General features: G+C 40.6%; 1 protein-coding gene across 10 annotated transcripts in view; it reads left to right on the top strand.

Moving 5' to 3' along the window:
• The window catches only part of LOC102420843 (protocadherin alpha-C2), a 144036-nt gene that overhangs the window by 62661 nt on the left and 59819 nt on the right, over nt 1-21556 (top strand). Inside the window, exon 1 of one of the 10 annotated variants that reach the window (XM_023752051.1) lies at nt 9505-12086. The exons of the other annotated variants lie outside the window; for them this stretch is intronic. Coding sequence (XP_023607819.1) covers nt 9642-12086 — 2445 coding nt within the window. The 5' untranslated portion in view covers nt 9505-9641. Of the gene's footprint in view, nt 1-9504; nt 12087-21556 lie in introns of those variants that run through there. 10 annotated transcript variants of the gene reach the window in all.

Genomic DNA, 21556 nt, shown 5'->3' with positions numbered 1-21556 from the left:
TCCATCTGAGATACCACAGTCTATTCCATGCTTCTATGTCTTTGGATCTATTTTGTTCAACAGTTTATTTTGTTCATTGGATTCCACATATGAGCGAGATCACGATATTCTCAAGATCCATCCATGTTGTTGTAAATGTCTTTTCTGATGACTGAGTAGTATTTCTTTATATATATGTACCATAAGACTTTTGTTTGTTGGGAGTTTTTTTTAAGTACAGCTTCGATTTTGTTAGTTGTAATTGGTCTGTTTAGATTTTCTGTTTACTCTGGATTCAGTTTTGGAAAATTGTATGTTTCTAGGAGTTTATCCATTTCTTCCCTATTGTCCAATTTGTTGGCATATAGTTATTTGTAATATTTTCTTATAATCCTTTGTATTTATGTGGTGTTCGGTTTACTTCTTCTCTTTCATATATCATTTTATTTATTTGGGACCTCTCTTTTTTTCTTCTTGATGAGTCTGGTTAAATGTTTATCAATCTAGTTTATCTTTTCAAAGAACCAGCTCTTGTTTTCATTGCTCTTTTGTAATTTTTTAAGATTCTATTTAATTTATTTCCATTCTTATCTTTACTATTTTCTTTCTTATATTTCCTTTGGGCTTTGTTTGTTGTTGCTTTTCTAGTTCTTTTAGGTGTAAAGTTATATCATTCCCTTAGGTGTAAATTTTCTTATTTCTTGAGGTTGGCCTGTCATGCTATGAATTTCCCTCTTAGGACTGCTCTTGCTGGGTTTCACAGATTTTGGGTTATTGCTTTTTCATTTCCATTTGTCTCAAGGTATCTTTTTATTTCTTTTAAAAAAGAAATGAATGTTAACCCATTTATTGTTTAGTAACATGTTATTTAGCCTCCATGTGTTTGTGTGTTTTTCAGTTTTTTTCTTGTAATTGACTTCTAGTTTTATATCATTGTGGTAGGAGAAAATGCTTTACATGATTTTAATCTTCTTAAATTTATTGAGACTTCTTTTGTGTCCTAACATGAGGTCTATTCTAGAAAATGTTCTAGGTGCACTTGGAAACAATGTATATTCTGTAGCTTTGGGGTGAAATACTCTGAAAAGATCAATTGAATTTATTTGGTCTAGTGTGTCCTTTAAGACTGCTGTTTTCTTGTTGATTTTCTGCCTGAAAGATTTATTCATTGATATCAGTGGGGTGTTAAAATATACTTCTATGACTGTATTACTGTTACTCTCTCTTTTATGTCCATCAAGATATGCCTTATATATTTAGGTGCTTCTATGTTGAGTACATAAATATTTACAAGGGTTATTTATCCTCTTGTTGGATTGGTCCTTTTATTATGTAATGTCATTCTTTCTCTCTTATAGTCTTTGTTTTAAAGTCTATTTTGTCTGATATAGGTATTGCTACCCCAGCTTTTCTTTTCCATTTCCATTTGCATGAAATATCTTTTTCTACCCACTTACTTTCAGTCTTTCATTCTGAGATAGGTCTCTTATAGACAGCATATATGTAGGTCTTATTTTCTTATTCATTCAGCCTATCCATGTCATTTGATTGGAGAATATAATCCATTTACATTTTAGTAATTATTGATAGGAATGTATTTTTTACCACTTTATTCTTTTATTCTTATTCGTTATTGATTAAGGTATTACATATGTGTCCTTATCCTCCTATTGCCCCCCCCCCCCACTTATGCCCTCACTCCCCTGGTGTCTGTGTCCGTTGGTTAGACTTATGCATGCATACAAGTCCTTTGGTTGATCTCTCCCCCTTACCTCCACCCTCCCCTACCTTCCCTCTGAGGTTTCAGCATCTGAAAAATGCTTCTCTGCCTCTAGATCTGTTTTTGTTCATTGGTTTATGTTGTTCATTATAGTCCACAAATGAGTGAGATCATGTAATATTTATCTTTCTCTGATTGACTTATTTCACTTAGCATAATGATCTCCAGGTCCATCCATGCTGTTGCAAATGGTAGGAGTTCCTTCCTTTTTATTGCGGCATAGTATTCCATTGCATAGATGTGCCAAAGTTTTTTAATCTACTCATCTGCTGATGGGCACTTAGGCTGATTCCAAATCTTAGCTATTGTAAATTGTGCTGCTATGAACATAGGGGTGCATATATCTTTTCTGATTGGTGTTTCTGGTTTCTTGGGATATATTCCTAGAAGTGGGATCACTGGGTCAAATGGAAGTTCCATTTTTAGTTTTTTGAGGAAACGCCATACAGTTTTCCACAGTGGCTGCACCAGTCTGCATTCCCACCAGCAGTGAAGGAGGCTTCCTTTTTCTCCACATCCTCTCCAGCACTTGTCATCTGCTGACTCATTGATGATAGCCACTCTGACCGGTGTGAGATGGTACCTCCTTGTCATTTTGATTTGCATCTCTCGGATGATTAGTGACTTTGAGCATGCTTTCATATGTATCTTGGTCTTCCTTATATCCCATAAAAATTTTTTAAAAGAGAGCAAGTTGTACAACTTTGTAACTTTGAAATTCAGTAAGTCAGTTTCCTCATCCTTAAGTGGATATATGCCTACTTCACATGGCTGCTGTGAGAATCAGATGAAATAATAATGGGGAATTGTTTTATAAACTACAAAATGCTATATAAATATTTAAAATCATTACAGAGTCTGTAATTTTGCAATCTAGGCAAGATCAACTTAATTCTTCTTTCAGTCTCTCTTCATAATAGAACTCAATATATTAATTCTGATAACTGTGTAACAATTCTATATTTTCAAACCTAAGTTGTTCTTACCCTAGTATATACATTTCCTTTAACTCTTAACAGAAATGGAGAACAGTTGGTGAATAGTATCTATCCTTTCATCTACTTTAAGTCTTTTAAAGTTTGCCAATCTTCTCACCCACACCAATAAGCTGATTCAGTGTCAAAGTTGAACAATCACAATTTCTATAACCTTTACTCATAAATCCTCATTAATTAAAATATGATTACCCCTTGTCTGAATCCTTTATATGTGTGATATAAACAAGAGATTGAGGCTTAAAAGTAAATCTGCCTTGAGGTATATCTAAAACAAACAATATTTAAAGCAAAGTTCAAGGAAAGGATGAGAAAAGGAGGTGTGGAAGAGACATTGTACTTGATTGAAACTAAGAAAAATCCACAGAGATTACAATTCTCTAAGGTTTGAAGTAGCAGATGAAATCACAAAGGAAAAGATTGACAGGCATGTCAATGACATATTAAAATGTTTGTAATATAATACTCAAAGGAAAGGCTAAATTAAATAATTGTAGATACAGTGTATTTGTACCACTTTATTCTTTATAACTATGTTCCTCTCTTTTCTTTCTTTCTTTTTCTTAAGAAAGACCCTTTAACATTTTTTGTAATGCTGGTCTGGTGGCAATAAACTCTGTTAGCTTTTTCTTGTCTGGGAAGAGCTTTATTTCACATTCAATTTTTAAATAATAAGTAATAGTCTTGCTGGGTAGAGTAGTGTTGATTGTAGGTTTTTGCCTTTTATCACTTTGAATATTTCATGTCAATCCCTTCTGACCTGAAATGTTTCTGTTAAGAAATCATCTGACAGTCTTATAGGAGCTCCCTTGTAATTAACTGTCTTTTTCATACTGCTTTTAAGATTCTATCTTTGTCATTAACATTTGCCATTTTAATTATGATGTGTCTTGGTGTGGGCCTTTTTGGGTTCATCTTGTTTATGACTCTGTGCTTCCTGGACTTGTGTGTCTTTTTTCTTCATCAGGTTAGGAAAGTTTTCAGTCATTATTTCTTCAAATAGGTTCTCAATCCCTTGCTGTCTCTCTTCTCCTTCAGGATGTGGATGTTTTTATGCTTGACAATATCCCAGAGGTCCCTTAAGCTATCCTCATTTTAAAAAATTCTTTTTTCTTTTTGCTGTTCTTATTGGGTGTTTTTTGCTACACTGTCTTCCAAATTGCTGACTTGATCCTCTGCTTTATCTAACCTGCTATTGATTCCTTCTAAAGTATTCTTTTTTAAAAAGCAAGATTAGAGTACATCTGCATAGTTTTATTTTATTTATTTTTAAAAATATATATATTTTTATTGAATTCAGAGAGGAAGGGAGAGGGAGAGAGAGATAGAAACATCAATGATGAGAGAGAATCATTAATCAGCTGCCTTCTGCATGCCCACCATGGGGATCGAGTCCACAACCCAGGCATGTGCCCTTGACTGGACTCAAACACGGGATCCTTCAGTCCACAGGCCGATGCTCTATCCACTGAGCCAAATTGGCTAGGGCACAGCTGCAAAGTTTAAAAAATATATTTTTATTGATTTCAGAGAGGAAGGGAGAGGGAGAGAGAGATAGAAACATCAATGATGAGAGAGAATAATTGATTGGCCTCCTGCACACTCCCTACTGGGGATTGAGCCCACAACCCAGGCATATGCCCTAGACCAGAACTGAACCCAGGACCCTTCAGTCCGAAGGCTGACACTCTATCCACTGAGCCAAACCAGCTAGGGCTTGGCTGTACATTTTATTATTTTTGGTTGGTTTCATGGAGAAGGAGAGACATTAAAATCTCCATTTTCATTTGTCCATGATTGGTAGAAATCCCACTTTTTGTCTAGTTATTGCAGGTATGTATGAAAGCTAGGTTTTTTATTTTTAAGGTAATCATCTCATTGAACTCTTTTTAGTTTTAATTATTTTTTGTAATTCTCTGTGATTTTATGAGTAGGAAATTATATTACCTATAAATTTATCATCTAACAATATATTTTATTCTCTTTTCTAAAACGCACACACATTTCCTTATCTTGTTTTGACTAAGGTATCCAAGTCAGTATTGAATAATAAGTGTGACCTGAAGTGTCCTGCATTATGTTCATGACTTTTGATGGGAATAATTCTGATGTTTTACTGCTTAAAATGAAGATGACCATTGATTTGTGATGTTTGCCAAATTCTTATCAAATTTCTTTTTTAAAAAATTTCCTTTATAGATTAAGGTATTACATATGTGTCCTTATCTCCCCATTGCCCTCCCCCCACTCATGCCCCCTCACCCCCCCTGGTGTCTGCGTCCATTGATTATGCTTATATGCATGCATACAAGTACTTTGGTTGATCTCTCCCCCTTACCCCCACCCTCGCCTTCCCTCTGAGGTTTGACAGTCTGATTGATGCTTCTCTGTCTCTGGATCTGTTTTTGTTCATCAGTTTATATTGTTCATTTATCAAATTTCTTTTAAGCATCTATCATAATGGTGACCTGGCAATATTTTGTTTAGCATTTTTGGAAACTATTATATGAGATTTGCATAGATTCATTTTTGGAGACTATTAGTATCTTTGTCAAATTTTTATTTCAGGTTAGACACCATCTAATAAACTGATGTCAGGTAGGTTGGTTGGTAGTAATTGCAGGCCTTTCTTTTCAGCCACACTTGATGAAAAATTTCATCTGTAGCTCAGAAGAACATCTACTGTGACTGCTTACCAAATATTTAGGAATATGAAATTTGGATGTAGGTAAAATATATTATGTGATTAGACCAGGCATTAAACAAATTTAAGTAACAAAAAAAGTAAGTATAAAAGTCTAGGACTTTTCGATGTGTGGTTTAGTAGCATCTAGAAAAAAATGGGTGTTTATTTTAGTTTTCAATCCATCATGAAAAAGTATGTGCTGTAACTGTGTAAGAACCAGATGCAGCCCTGGCTGGCTCAGTTGGTTAGAGCATCTTCCCATACACCAAAAGGTGGCAGGTTCCATTCCAGGTCAGGGCACATGCCCAGGTTTCAGGTTTGACCCCTAGTCAGAGCGCCTGCAAGAGGCAATCGACAATGTTTCTCTTACACATCGATGTCTCTCTCTCACTCTTCCATTCTCTCTCTAAAAATCAATAAAATTTTAAAAATGATTGACTTTTTAATTGATTTTTAGAGAGAGTGGAAGGGAGAGGGAGAGAAACATTGATTAGCTGCCCCCCTGCACACCCCTTACCACAATCAAGCTTGAAACCCTGGGCATGTGCCCTAATTGGGAATGGAATCATCAACCTTTTGATGCACAGGATAATGCCCAACCAACTGAGCCACACTGGCCAGGGCCCAGGTGCAACTTTAGACTCCATTACTTGATATGTGCTATTTAAAATCAATGAACTAGATCGTCTCTTCTTGGATCTGATTTGACCAACCTGGAGTATGACTTTAAGTTCTGAGGGTTACGCTTTAAAGATGAAATGGAAAAATATTTTTAGAAAAAGGTAATTTAAAAAAATTGGCACATGATTATAGAAAGTAGAAAGTAAATACAGCATAGAATTAATTAGAGTGAAGATTCATGAAGAAAGATCCAAGACTTTTTACTAGTATATGGGGCTCTGTCATGGAGAGAAACTAGTTCCTTAGCACTAGAAGTCTGAGAAAGAAATTATGCAGTACTGTGTCATTGGTAAAGGGTTCAGGTAAAAAAAAGAATGACACAGTGATACAAAGAATTCCCACTCTGTTGGATTTGTTTTGTAAACTTCATTAAGCTATTTTATTAGATTAAAATTTGTGATGTCGTATCCTTTAGTTTTCATAAGTACACAATATACTCCCAGGGAGTCATCTTAAGCACTAAGAAATTTTGCTTAAAGTATAATATTCTTTTGCTGACAAACTCTTCAGTGAGTATAGATTTACTGTTTTTGTTTGTTTGTTTGACCTCAAGATGTCTAACAGGAGTTTATGCATATGCCTAGAAATCTTTTGAACTTACAGTTTAAGGCCAAGTTTGGTGGGAGAGCTTTATAATAATAATCTTGGCAATAGAACCCAAGCAGAAATCAGGACTGTGTTTTTGCATCAAGTCCACTTAAAGTTGTACTTGTACCTAATTAAAAAATTAAAAATGCCTCAATTATGAGAAACTATGGATAATGCCATAAAATGGCAAAATGATATGTCAGAAAGGAAAGGTTCTGCTAAAGAAATATTTTGTTAATTCATGATTTTAGTGTTTACCTAGTCATCTTATACAAAAGGAAAAATTTTTGAGACTTTCTCATCTATGGGATTTCCAAATATCTCCTAAATATTTCTTTCCCACAAATTCCATTGTATTTGAGTAAATATTGCTTTCCCACAAATCACAGTTATGCCTAAACATATGGAGGCAGATGGTGGAACAAATTCCACTAGGTGAGTGCTATCCTCTTATTTCAAATTAAATCTTTGAAATTAGACACCAGTGCCAGTTTAGAGAAGTGAGAAAAAGGGAAGCCCAAAGTCTGAGAAGTGTGTGAAGGGGGAAGAGTATTTGTCAAGATGAGTTTTTCCTTCTCCCCTCTTCCTAATCCCCCCCCCCACACACACATACTACCCTAGATACAGCTCAGAGTTCCTAAACCCAGTATAATTGGGAGCTTGAATGCTAAAAGTTGGGGCCTTCCAGAAGTTGAGTACATCTTCTCCAGGTGTATTTCACCTAATGCTAAAGGAAAAGTGAAAATTATAACCGTTCACCCCAAAACAGGTTAGCCTGGTTAGCAGCATTAAATTAAAATAAGGAAATGCAAATCGTAATCTCTGGCACTAATTGTCTACAAATTGAAGCAGACAATTAGTTTTGGTTCTGAAATTTAGTGAAGAATAAATTTAATTTGTATCAGTTATTTCGCATCCTAATGAAGATCCCCAAAGATGGCTATACCTATGACTCTACCTAACCCTTCAACGGGCTGACATGCTTCCTGCTTTAATTTTATCCAAGACTTGATGAGTTTTTGGTTCCTTAATGTAGAAAGAAAAATTAGACAGGGGCATTTACTGCTTATATTACCTGGTATCGCAGCCTGCTCTTCTTCCTTGGAAGAGATAAGAGATGAGTTTGTGATGTTCCAGGGAGGTGATTGGTCTCCCCCACCCCCGCCATTTTAATCATCAATTAAAAAGTTATTTTAGAAATATTCAAACATACACTAGAGTGGAGAGAATGATGCAATTAACCCCCATGTATCCTGCATTCAGTTTCAATAATTAACAATATTCAGGCAGTTCTCTGATCAGAAAATAGAATGCCCTGAATTCTTGACTTGTAGTCAGCTTTTGTCTTTCAAATTTTGGTTCTTAGGACTTTGAATACTGCAGTTGTATTAAAAGAAGGATTTAATTGAGGAATTTAGTGTTTAATAGTAACTTAAGTCAGTTTCTTTTTTCATCTTGTCTCCATCTCAGGGAAAGCCACTGGTTGTAGGGAGCTAGGCAGAATTTGGAGGTATTACTTGTAGCTCACAGTCGTTTTTAATAGAATGGAACACTAGGATTTCTGTGCAGAAGACTGGCTTAAAAACAAAGATGAAGGCCCTTGCTGGGTAGCTCAGCTGGTTTGGAGTGGCTTCCTGATAAGCCAAGGTTGCGGGTTTGATCCCGGGTCAGGGCCCATACTAGAATCAACCAATGAATGCATGAATAAGTGGAACAACAAATCAATGTTTCTTTCTCTCGTCCTTCCTCTTTCCCCCTCTCTCTAAAATAAAAAAATAAATGAAAAGAAAAAAAGAAGATGGAGAAAGTATAGGTATCTAGCCTTTTCTTACCCTGCCTCATTGCTGTTTTCAAAATATTCATGGAGTAGTTTCCTGGTCACACTCTGGATTGTATCTCAGTACTTCCTCTCCCCTCCACCTCTCATGTCCTGTTTGGGAATGAGTTGTCCATCTTTCTGAATTTCTGATGCTGGATATTAACTGGTTCCTGATCTCCTCTCCCTCCCGGGCGCTAGCAAACACTCCCAGTAGGGTCTCCTGGGGAAAGAGAAACTGCTGACGCGAAAAAAAGCTGAACATAGAAACCGTAAGCCGTGAACTCTCCCACTTTGGTGCATCACAAAGCGAGAGTCCGGAGGAAGCTTTAGGGAGGTCACTGCTCCCCTGGCTGGATGCCTCTGTTTAAATCTTGGGGGCTCCTGGGATTATGCGGAGATGCCGGGGAGACTTTAACCCGCAGCGGAGAGGCTGGGAACCCAGCACGATTGCACCACAGCACTAGGATCGGGGCTGCTGTTTCCGTAAGTCTCGAAGGGGTGTTCGTTCGCGGTCAAGGTTCCGCCTCTCATCATCCCAGCTGGGAAGTTCCTCTCGGAGTTCCGCGCTCTTGCGCGCATTTAGGGGTCCGCGGTTCCCCGACTGAACGCTCCGCTCTCTAACAGTCGGCGAGAGAAGCCCAGCCGAGCTCAGTCCTAGTTACAAGCTGTCTTCAGGCGGAGTTTGTGGAGGCTAAGGCCGGGGCGGTCTCGGGGCGGTGTCCTAGGAAACACCGATGAGGCGAAGCTGTGTTAGGTTCTCAGAGCGTCTTCCTTGCCTGCCGGGCGCCCGCTGCCTGGGTTCCGGGCGCGATCCCAGCGGGCAGGTTACCGGGACGGCGCTTCCCCACCTCGGACGGTTACCTCGTCTCTGCACCCCTAGGCGGCGCTGCGCTCCTCCGCACACGGCCCTCTCGCTTCCCAGACGCTGCAAGCCTCGGCTCTAGCAGGCGAGCTCCCGCGCAGTCCCGGGCAATCCCGGCATCCAGAAGGCGGAACGTCGGCGGTCTCTGTACCTCTAAGCCGAGCGGCGGCCGGCGGCCCTTGCGCTTTACCACGGCCCGTGGTCTCCGGGAGTGCGGAGCATGGTCCCGGGCCATCGCTGGTGGAGCGAGGATGCCAACAGGGAGGGTGGTGGGCTGGACGGTGGCGGTTCTGTGTGTGTGGGTCTCCTGTGGCGCTGCCGCGGGACAACTCGAATACTCAGTGTTGGAGGAGACTCCGCGGGGCGTGGCCGTAGGCAATGTCACCGCGGACCTGCGGCTGTCAGCGGCGGTTCTGTCCTGGCGGAACTTTCGCTTCCTTTCCAGCCACGACGGGCCCTACTTCGGGGTGGACCTGGCCAGCGGTAGCTTGGTGGTCCGAGAGCCGGCGGACCGCGAGCGGCTTTGCGGGGCCAAAGCTCCCTGCGTCTTGACCTATGAGCTGGTGCTTGAGGACCCGCTGGAGCTGCACAAGATGCGCATCCACGTCCTGGATATCAACGACAACGCGCCTCTCTTCCCCGCCCGCGACGTGCAGCTGCACATCCCCGAGTTCCTGGCGCCGGGGGCCCGTTTTACCCTCCCCAGCGCCCAAGATGCCGATGAGGGAAGCAACGGGGTGCTCAGCTACAGCCTGAGCCCCAGCCAGCACTTCCGCCTGGACATGGGGTCGCGGGCCGACGGCAGCGAGTTCCCAGAGTTGGTTCTGGAGAAAGCTCTGGATCGCGAGGAACGCGCCACCCACAGGCTGGTGCTCACCGCTCACGACCGCGGGCGGCCCGCACGCTCCGGGGACGCGCAGGTCACCATCGTTGTGGTGGACACAAACGACAATGCACCTGTATTTGAGCGCACGGTATATCGCACCAAGGTGCCAGAGACTGTACCCAACGGTACCGTGTTAGTCCGAGTTCGGGCCTCGGACCCGGACGAAGGCTCCAATGGGGAAGTCCGGTACTCCTTAAGCAGCAGCACGCAGGCAAAGCTGCGACACCACTTTCACGTTCACCCTAGAAATGGGGAGGTGCGGGTAGCAGCTTTGCTAGGTCCTCCTGAAACGCTGCTGGAGGCATACATCGAGGCGAGGGATGAGGGCGCCTTCGGTCTGGCCAGCACCGCCAAACTGCTGGTGGAAGTGACTGACGTGAACGACCACGCCCCGGAGGTGAACCTGTTGACTCTCTCCAGTCCCGTTTCCGAGGGCACCGCCCCCGGCACAGTGATTGCTCTCCTCAGTGTAAGGGATGAGGACCTCGGTCCCAATGGTAAGGTCATTTGTAGCATATCCAATGGAGGCCCTTTTAAGCTGAAGGCTTCTTTTGACAATTACTACAGTTTGCTGACTGATGGGCCGCTGGACCGGGAGCAGGTCAGCGAATACCAGGTCCTGATCACCGCCTCAGACGGTGGCTCGCCACCACTGAGCACACGCAGGACACTGACTGTGTCAGTTGCTGATGTGAATGACAATGCACCAAGGTTCCCTCAACCTCGACAGGAACTTTTTGTGGCTGAAAACAATGGCCCTGGAGCCTCTCTAGGCCGCGTGTTTGCCCAGGACCCAGACTTAGGGAACAATGGCCTTGTCTTCTATGAACTGTTGGATATTAGCTCTGAAGGGCAGACAGCCGCTAGCTGGGTGGCAGTAGAATCATCCAGCGGGGCCATCACTGCCAAAACTTCCTTTGACTTTGAGCAGCTCAAGGAGGTTCACTTTCAAGTGGAAGCCCGGGATGGGGGCATTCCTCCCAGAAGTGCAACCGTGACTGTGAACTTGTTTGTGGTAGATAGGAACGACAATGCTCCCGTCATCTTGTTTCCTGTGACCAGAAATGGCACCGTCCCAGTGGAAATCGTGCCCCGCTCTGCCAGAACTGGACACTTGGTCACAAAAGTAGTCGCAGAGGATGCAGACAGCGGCTCCAATGCCTGGCTTTCCTACCACATCTCCCAGGCTTCTGACTCTAGCCTTTTCAGAATTTCAGCCAACATGGGAGAGCTCCGTACTGCCCGCCTAGTTCTTCCCACTGATGCAGTGAAACAGAGGGTGGTAGTAGTGGTTCAGGACCGTGGAGACCCACCACTCTCCTCCTCTGTCACACTGGGTGTGCTGTTGAGCAACTCTGTTCCTCAGGTCCTTCCAGACTTTGAAGATGCCTGGGAAACAGGAGGGCACCTCTCTGCCCGGAACCTGTATTTAGTAATTGCTCTGGCCTGTATTTCCTTTTTATTTCTGGGGTGCTTACTTTTCTTTGTGTGTATCAAATTGAGCCAGAGCCCAGGTTATTGCTCTCGGAGCTGCTGTTGCTCTCCAGAGGAGCTGAGGAATGGAAGGGAGGTGACTTTGAATCCTTGCATGGCATCAGCCACAATAGATGTCACTACCGTCGAGAGACTTTCTCAGACCTATCTCTATTGGGCCTCCCTGGGACTTGGTTCTGATAATAACAGTTTGCTATGGCGTGGGGAGTACAGTGCTGCTGACCTGAGGAATCTGGCCACTGGGGTAGGACTGAATTTGCCAATATCCTGTATTCAGATTCGGAATAGGAAAGATCACATAAATGTCAATGCCATGGTAAGTAAATTTTGTGGGATTTGATTTTCTTAGCCAGGAGATGACTGGCAGATGTTTTAAATGTTTATTAGATGATCCTTTGGCAACATTTATTGCATTGAGTTGAACACTCCTGCTTAGTACTCCCTGTGCTAAGAATTCTGGGAGTATAAAAGTATTAAAAGACTGTTCTTGACCTCAAGGAGATTATAGTTTATTTTTGAGAAACAAGGGTAAGAAATCCAAACCCATTAAAGAACAATAAAAGTAATATAACATAAAGATATAAAATTAAAAATAAAAAAAGCACCAAAGTGCCTAGTATAGGTAATAAATGACCTGAAATGTTTTTAAATCATTCCTTTTAGGAATTTCTTTAAGAAATTACTTAAAGCAATTATCCCTTTATTCAAAAATTATTCTGAGTAAAAGATGTGTAAGACCTAGAGTGGGAATGAAAAGTATGTGAGTTTTTGCAGAGTACAAGCTTAATATCATGGAAGATGAGACATTTACTTAAACTTTATAATAGATGAGTAAAAATGATAATAACCTAAAGAGATGTAAAAATAAATTACAATGGACGTTCAGAGAAGGGAGAGAGAAATGAGAGAACATGTGAGCATGGAGGAGGGAGTCAGAGAAAGCTTTGTGATAGAGATGGCATTTGAATTGATTCTTGAATGACATACCATCTAGTAAAACGCAGCATAGGCTATCCTTTATGTGAGTGCCTTTTTGGCAAAGCAGTCTTTTTTGAGAACAATACTCCACAACATAGCTAATAGCTCCACACAGTATTAGTAAGTCCATAGAAATTATAAGCATGTCAGAGAAAGATGATGGCATTGTGCATAGGACTTGACAACTTTTTATTTGTGTTTTGTTGACAAATTCATGTGTGGGTGGGTTCCGACCAGGCTGGCCAGGGGGAGGGGCTGTGGGCAGTTGATGGGCCAGCCCTGCCCCCTGGTCAAACTCCCAGGACAATTTGCATATTAACCTTTTATTATATAGGATTTCACAAGAAAGATGAGTAATTATTATGTCAAAAACCAGTGTTTTGCCCTAACCGGTTTGGCTCAGTGGATGGAGCGTCAGCCTGCGGACTGAAAGGTCCCAGGTTCGATTCCGGCCAAGGGCATGTACCTTGGTTGCGGGCACATCCCCAGTAGGAGGTGTGCAAGGGGCAGCTGATCGATGTTTCTCTCTCATTGATGTTTCTAACTCTATCGCCCTCTCTTTCTCTCTGTAAAAAATCAATAAAAAATATTTAAAAAATATTTTAAAAAAGGAAAAAACAAACCAGTGTTTTCAAAGGTGCACTTACCATTCAAAGTCCATTCAACTTGGATTTACTATTCTTATTATTTTAGAAGCCAATATACTTATAAATAAATACCATATTTGAATGTTAAATTATTTAAACACTTTCATTTATCCTTAGTGCCTCTTGGCATTATAAAACTTTTTGAATGGAATGGTAGCAATTGGGCCAGCAGTTTTACACTATTCTTTCTAACTTCTCACAGAAATCATGAATAGAAGGGAAGGAGGTGTGCAGAAATTAGGGGGAATGGAAGATCCTTGTTTTACTGTTCCAGGTAATAAGGGAAAAAGTGGGTTATGTTATTTTCCTTCAAATAATGATGTTAACTGCAAAAATAGACTTATACCATTATAATTTTGCATATTTAATATTCTCACAAGATATAATAAAATCCTGTATATACGATACGATTAGTAAGTATTTGCTGAATGAATAATAAATTTGTGCATGTATGAATTGGATGTTAACACTGTTCACCATAGAGGCAAAAACTTTAACTTACTTTACATGTGTATATATAGCTAACTGTTTAAAGATCATTTTTATATAATAATGAAACAACATAAAGGCATTTTATGATCCTAAAGCTAACATGAAAAACCTCAATGCTGTATTCTGTGGATAACAAAGTGATTAGTAAGGATGCACATCATTACATGTGAAATTTGCAGTGAATTTGAATTAAATGCAATTAAATTAAAGGAAAAAATTGATGCATAAAATGTTAATATTTCAAGTATCAAAGCACTTAGTGCATAAACACTCACCATTTATTTCTTTTATTCCATTGCCTTCTGTAACAAAGAGAGATTTGGATACAAGTAATGTCTTTGAAGTTTGGGGGTCAGGAATGGTTTGAGAAACACATTTTGACTAGACTCGAAAGGTAATATAAGTAAGTGATAAGAAAACCAATGGATCTGGAAGTTAGAAGGAAAAACAGCTACTCAGAAGGAAAAATATAGCTGTCCCCAAAACCAAATTTTTACTAACATGAGTGATAAAGTAACAGAAATGTACTATTCATGCATGCAGGAATATTGTGTCACCCCATTCATCCAGTTGAACAGTCTTTTCCATCATTGTTGATATTGCACTTATTGAGCAGTTCATTGTCTGCCAATAATTTTTGTGGGTTGGATATTTCCTGATATATAAAGAAAGTGTGATGCACTAAAACATGGGTAAAGTAACTTTTATAAAGCTGGAGTAATAATTTTAATGTGTGCCTGAGTCATACAGAATCATATTGATTCATGTGTTTATAGTCTGTTCAAATTCTAAGCTTTTCTATCTTATTTTATTTTTAATTTTTAAAAAATGTATTTTATTGATTTTTTTACAGAAAGGAAGGGAGAGGGATAGAGAGTTAGAACCATTGATCAGTTGCCAAGGTACATGCCCTTGTCCGGAATCAAACCTGGGACCCTTCAGTCCACAGGCTGATGGTCTATCCACTGAGCCAAACTGGTTAGGGCTCTATCTTATTTTAGTTTAAAATACTTAAATCTATCAGTTTAAATGAGTTCCGGCCGAAACCGGTTTGGTTCAGTGGATAGAGCGTCAGCCTGCGGACTGAAAGGTCCCAGGTTCGATTCCGGTCAAGGGCATGTACCTGGGTTGCGGGCACATCCCCAGTGGGAGATGTGCAGGAGGCAGCTGATCGATGTTTCTCTCTCATCGATGTTTCTAACTCTCTATCTCTCTCCCTTCCTCTCTGTAAAAAATCAATAAAATATATTTAAAAAAAAATAAATAAAAATAAAAAAATAAAAAATGAGTTCCGGCCTGCCCTTTAAAAAAAAAGAAATTTATGAAAACATTTATATTTATGTCTTTCCTATTGATAATATTTGACAGCTATAAAGAAAATTGGCCCGCTGTGCATCAAGCAGACAACATGTGTCTCATGTCAATTTTTTCTGTTAAGATTCTTGATGGGCAATTTAATTTTTTTAGATTGTTATCTAAGATGGTGCCTCTGAGATAGAAATTTCTACTTAGAATTTAAAAGTAATGGCATTGGAAAATTTTTAGATAATATTTTGTAACAAAACACACAGTGGTGTACAAACTGAGTTTATTAAATATTCCACATTAAAATGATAACCTTTTTAAAGTATATTTTTAAAGATTTCAGAGAGGAAGGGAGAGGAAGAGAGAGATAGAAACATCAATGATGAGAGGGAATAATTGATTGGCTGCCTCCTGCACATTGGACTGAGCCCACAACCCAGGCATGTTCCCTTGACCGGAATCGAACCTGGGACCCTTCAGTCCGCAGGCTGACGCGCTATCTACTGAGCCAAACTGGCTAGGGTGAAAATGATATCTTGAACATACCAGTGTTATATTAGTGTATTGTTCTTCTAGAATTATAGTGTTTCTTTTGCAGGATATATAGCATATAAGATATTTCCTCTTTGCAGTGTCATTTATTAACAGAGTGTTAGAATGTTTTTGGTATTGCAGGTGTTTTTATTTGTTAACAATATTCCATAAGTAGACTTTTCCATAGGCTAATTAGATGTTTCCTTATATTTATTTTAACTCTGAAGCTGATAACCACACTTTGAAAAACTTTAATGTCCTTTAAGTAAGGAAGCTTGCATGGCATATGAAATATATTCAGATTTTTAAAAATGCCATGTAGACAGTATAATAGTGTTCGTTGTATAATAGAGAAACCTCAAATTATTAAAAAGGAAGGAAAAGAGCATTATATGACTGAGTCGACAGAAGGAAAAAGTAATCCTGGGAAAAGTGTGAGTGAGAAAGTTTTAATAATACGTCTGATAATATTAATGACCTATTGATTTTTGTTGTCTTCAGTATTTGCAGTAGTGGGAAACAGTAATATTTCAAAGACTAAAAACACTTAGTTGTGTTGGGATAAAGGTGGACTAAATTGCTAAAAGGTTTTTACGTTGCTCAATTGCATATGACGTGAATATCAGAAATAACATTTGGCAGAACGTCAAGTGAATATGGATACGGTCTAGGATTTCAACTAAAGTATTATGGGAAGTAAGACTTGTGGGTAAGGATTATTTTTAAAAACCTAAAGTAAATGATACATTTTGTTCCTAATTTTAATTTATGAGATGAGAATGGTTCGGGGTATTAATAAATTACATGTCTCTTTTATACTGCATTTATGGAAAAGAATTAGGATAATAATTTCCTCCTCAAGCATTATAAACACAGAAGGTCATTATACATTCATCTGGAACTTGCCTTGGAATCTAGGAATGAATATGTAGTCACAAAGTCTTCTGAGCTGCAAAGAAAGAGAAACACCTTTGTATCTCCCCTCAAATTCTTGGCTATTCCCAGAGCCATCTGGTTGCCATCTACATTTATACTATTTTCATAGCATAGCTCTAATGATGTACCCTCAAAAATGCACTCTCTGAATTCAGGTGCATTATGCTTATTCATTAGTATCTTTGAGCAAAGATTACAGCTGTTTTATTTAAACCAAAACAATGTGCATACAAAATAAAACCAACCAATTAAGATATGTTATTAGTGGGCTTTTGCATCTATATTATCACTTGAGATTGGCTGGTCATTTCCCTTTTCTATGAGGGTTTGATATCAGGGTTATGCTGGCCCTTTTAAACAAGTTAGAAGTTTTTTTCTCTTTTTTCTCTTCTCTAGAGGACCTATTTGCTCAGATTGGTGAGGTTACTTTCTTAAATATTTAGTAGTATTCACTAGTGATACTCTGTGTTCTTTTAAGTTTTCTTTTTGGGAAAGTTTTAAATAATAATATCACATTTCTTTATTAATGATAAATTTATTCATATTTTTATTCGTTTTTTCTATAAATTTTGTTTCTCTAGAAGTACATTAATTTTATCTAAAATTTCAAATATTTTGGCATAAAGTTGTTTATAATGTCCTCTTGTAATCTTGTAAACATCTGAGGATCTATAGTGATATTTTCCTTTCCAATTCTGATGTTAGCTATTGTCACCTCTTGTTTTTCTTGTGTGTCCAATATGCTATCAAGAGTATCCCTTGAGTTTTTTATTTTAGTTATTGTATTTTTCGTTTTAAAAATTCTAATAATTGTTGTTCACATCTGCTGTGAATTTTTTAAATCATTTCTTGCTCCCTTTAAATATTTTCAGGCTTGCTTTTTAATTCTTTAAATGTATTAAATCTCCATCTGATAATCCTAGAGTCCAAAGTCTGCAAGCATGTTTCTACTGTGTGCCGCTTCAGCTGGTTTTTGATCACAGCTCCCTGTTTCCATGTGTGCCAGATTTTATTTTGACTTGTAATGATCACTAACCTGAAAATAATATTTGTCAGAATATCCTGAGATCTTGAATGAAATCACCTTCCTTCATGACAGATTTTTATTTACATCTGAATACTACCAGTTGTAAACCACTTTAAACCAAGTTCAAGACTTGAGGGTCCTTGTCTACATAGACTACCATGTATACCCAGCTGAAAATCTGCAGAATGTACAGTTTATAGGATTTTTTTACTTTCCTGTTTTCCTTATGTCCTGGTTGGTGCTCAGTCAAGTTCCCCAGCTGTTCTCGGGCTAGAGGACAGGTAGATTTAGTTTTGGTATACCATCACTTGGAGAGTGTAGTCCTTGGGGTTCCCAATTAATATAGATGCTGTAAGACTCCTTATCTCATGTACGTCTTGGTCCTTAATTTCTATCGCCCCCCCCTTCAAGTTCTGAATTTATGTCCAACTTTGTGTCAGTAAATAGTTTTGGAACAAAAAGAAAGTTTAATATTCTGCTCACCTCTCTGTGTTTAAATTCCCACCAGAATTTGTCCTCACAGTTCCCCATTATCTTGTCAGATTTTCAGTGCTTTTAAGATAATTGTTTTAATATTTTATCCAGAATATTTAGTTGCTTTCAGTAGGATGGCTGCTCTGAATAATTTAGGCTGCCATTACCTGAAATTCCCTATCATACAGTTTTATCAGCAGCAGATTACACCTAAGTAACATAAAAATGCTTCTATGTATGTTTTAAAATATTTGAATTACTTTTCCTTTGAAAACAACAGTATCTTAATTTTATCCCAAACCCTGATGGGGAGATTTAAATCACATTATTAATTTTAGAAAACAACGATTCAGAGATCATATTTACTATGAAATACTTAGTCACTGAACCAAGAGAGCATACACTTTCATGTAAGACATTCAGAGATAATGAAATTTTATTAAAGTTGGTACTTGTAGCTTTACTTGACATAAAACAATTTCTATATTTCTCTATTCTAGTCATTCTATTTAACGTACTTTTTTTAGCATAAGACACACAAAATGTGGAGACAAATAATTTATAATCCATAACAAGATATCCAACAATAAATAAGTCAACCATCAATTATGATATAACCAGTTTTGAGCTATAATTGAGACAAATACATACTCTCCAGGAAGCACAGAAGGGAAGCAACTGATTTGGCATGGTGTTTGATGAAGGGTGGGGGCAGGTAAGGAATTCTTTCCGTGTAACATATCTTTTTATCAGAATGTTAATGGATGATTTGGGGAGCATGGAGGTAGAGTTGAGAATGGGCATTTCTCAACTCTGAGCAAAAACCATAAAGGCCTAGAGCCGTGGTCGGCAAACTGCGGCTCATGAGCCACATGTGGCTCTTGGCCCCTTGAGTGTGGCTCTTCCTAAGCCTTAGGAGTACCCTAATTAAGTTAATAACAATGTACCTACCTATATAGTTTAAGTTTAAAAAATTTGGCTCTCAAAAGAAATTTCAATCGTTGTACTGTTGATATTTGGCTCTGTTGGCTAATGAGTTTGCCGACCACTGGCCTAGAGGATTGAGAAGGCATAAGAGAAGTTGAAAATGGTTTAATTTGACCAGAGCATGCTGTAAACATGTAAGGAGGGAAGAAGCTGAAGCTAGAAAGCTACATAAGAATCAGATTAAGAAGATTCTTCATTGCAATGCTTAGGATTTTAAATTTTATCATGAAGAGATAGGGAGCCAGTAAGGATGAAAAAATATCTAAAGATATATTTCCCATTAAAGAGTACCACATGACCATTGCAGACATCTTGGGAAAAGAAATTATGTGTAATCCCAATATCCAAGTACAGTTACAAATATATGTTTCTATGGCTTCTTTTAAAAAAACATGTTCCTTGCCGAAACCGGTTTGGCTCAGTGGATAGAGCGTCGGCTTGCGGACTAAAGGGTCCCAGGTTCGATTCCGGTCAAGGGCATGTACCTGGGTTGCGGGCACATCCCCAGTAGGAGGTGTGCAGGAGGCAGCTGATCGATGTTTCTCTCTCATCGATGTTTCTAGCTCTCTATCTCTCTCCCTTCCTCTCTGTAAAAAATCAATAAAAATATATTTAAAAAAAAAAAAAAAACAAAACATGTTCCATGCATATTTTTAAAATTAGTTGTAATTATATGTAAACTAGAGGCCCAGTGCACAAAATGTGTGCACTAGGGATGGGGGGCGTCCCTCAGCCCGGCCTGTGCCCTCTCACAGTCCGGGGCTTTCACAGTCCAGGGCCCCTTGCTCCTTACTGCCTGCCTGTAGCAGAGGCGGGAGAGGCTCCCACCACCGCTGCTGCTGTGTGCGCCAGCTATTGAGCCTGGCTTCTGGCTGAGCAGCGCTTCCCCTGTGGGAGAGCACTGACCACCAGGAGGCAGCTCCTGCATTGAGTGTCTGCCCTCTTGTGGTCAGTGTGCGTAATAGTGACCGGTCGTTCTACCAGTCGTTCCGTTGTTCAGTCAATTTGCATATTAGGGTTTTATTATATAGGATATAGTGTGTTTCATTATAGTTAATTTATCTTTATTATAGAACTAGAGGCCCGGTGCACATAAATTTGTGCACTCGGGGGGGGGGGGTCCCCTCAGCCCGGCCTGTGCCCTCTTGCAGTCTGGGACCCCTCGGGGGATGACCACCTGCTGGCTTAGGCCCACTCCCCGGGGGATTGGGCCTAAGCTGGCAGTCAGACATCCCTCTGGCAGCCCGGGAGCCCTCGGGGAATGCCCACTTGCCAGTGGGGAGCAGGCCTAAGCTGCAGTCAGACATCCTTAGTGCTCCTGAGGAGGCGGGAGAGGCTCCCACCACCACTGCTGTACTGGCAGCCGTCAGCCTGGCTTGTGACTGAGCAGAGCTCCCCCTGTGGGAATGCACTGACAACCAGGGGGCACCTCCTGCATTGAGCATCTGCCCCCTGGTGGTCAGTGTGTGTCATAGTGACCAGTCATTCCCAGTCGTTCTGCTGTTAGGGTCAATTAGCATATTACCCTTTTATTATATAGGATAGAGGCCTGATGCATGGGTGGGGGCCGGCTGGTTTGCCCTGAAGGGTGTCCCAGATCAGGGTGGGGGTCCCCGCTGGAGTGCCTGGCCAGCCTGGGTGAGTGGCTGATGGCTGTTTGCAGGCTGGCCACAGCCCCTTCAGGGTGGGGGGTCCTGCTGGGGTGCCTGGCCAGTCTGGGTGAGGGGCTGATGGCTGTTTGCAGGCCGTGCACGGCCCCCAGCCACCCAAGCTCCCAGTGGAGGCTGGCTGAAAGCAGGTATCTGGGGTTTTATTTGTCTTCTATAATTGAAACTTGGTTGCCTTCAGCGGAGGCCAGAGCTGGCCAGGGCTGGCAGGAAGCTTGGCTTCCTCCATCGCCAGGACAACCAAGCCTCCTCCTTGCTCCAGCTCCGTGGCTGCCGGCCGCCATCTTGGTTGGGTTAATTTGCATATAGTCACTCTGATTGGCTGGTGGGCGTGGCTTGGGGACATAGCAAAGGTATGGTCAATTTGCATGTTTCTCTTTTATTAGATTAGGTACTAGAGGCCTGGTGAATGAAATTCGTGCACTGGCGGGGGGGGGGGGGGTGCCCTAACCCAGGCTGGACTCTCTCCAATTCGGGAACCCCCAAGGAGAGTACAGCTGCCGGTTTAGGCCTGATCCCACAGGCCATGTCCCCCACAACTGCCCTTTCTTGCCAGCAGTCGGACATCCCTCTCACAATTCGGCTCCCAACCGCTCACCTGCCTGCCTGCCTGATTGCCTCTAACCACTTCTGCCTGCCAGCCTGATCACCCCCTAACCACTCTCCTGCCAGCCTGATCAATGCCTAACTGCTCCCCTGCAGGCCTGATCACCCCCAACTGCCCTCCCCTGCAGGCCCG

Source organism: Myotis lucifugus, unplaced genomic scaffold (genome assembly GCF_000147115.1).
Source record: "Myotis lucifugus unplaced genomic scaffold, Myoluc2.0 scaffold_28, whole genome shotgun sequence".
Taxonomy (NCBI): Eukaryota; Metazoa; Chordata; class Mammalia; order Chiroptera; family Vespertilionidae; genus Myotis; species Myotis lucifugus.
Note: the sequence above shows the minus strand (reverse complement) of the source record. Positions and strands in the feature narration are given on the sequence as shown.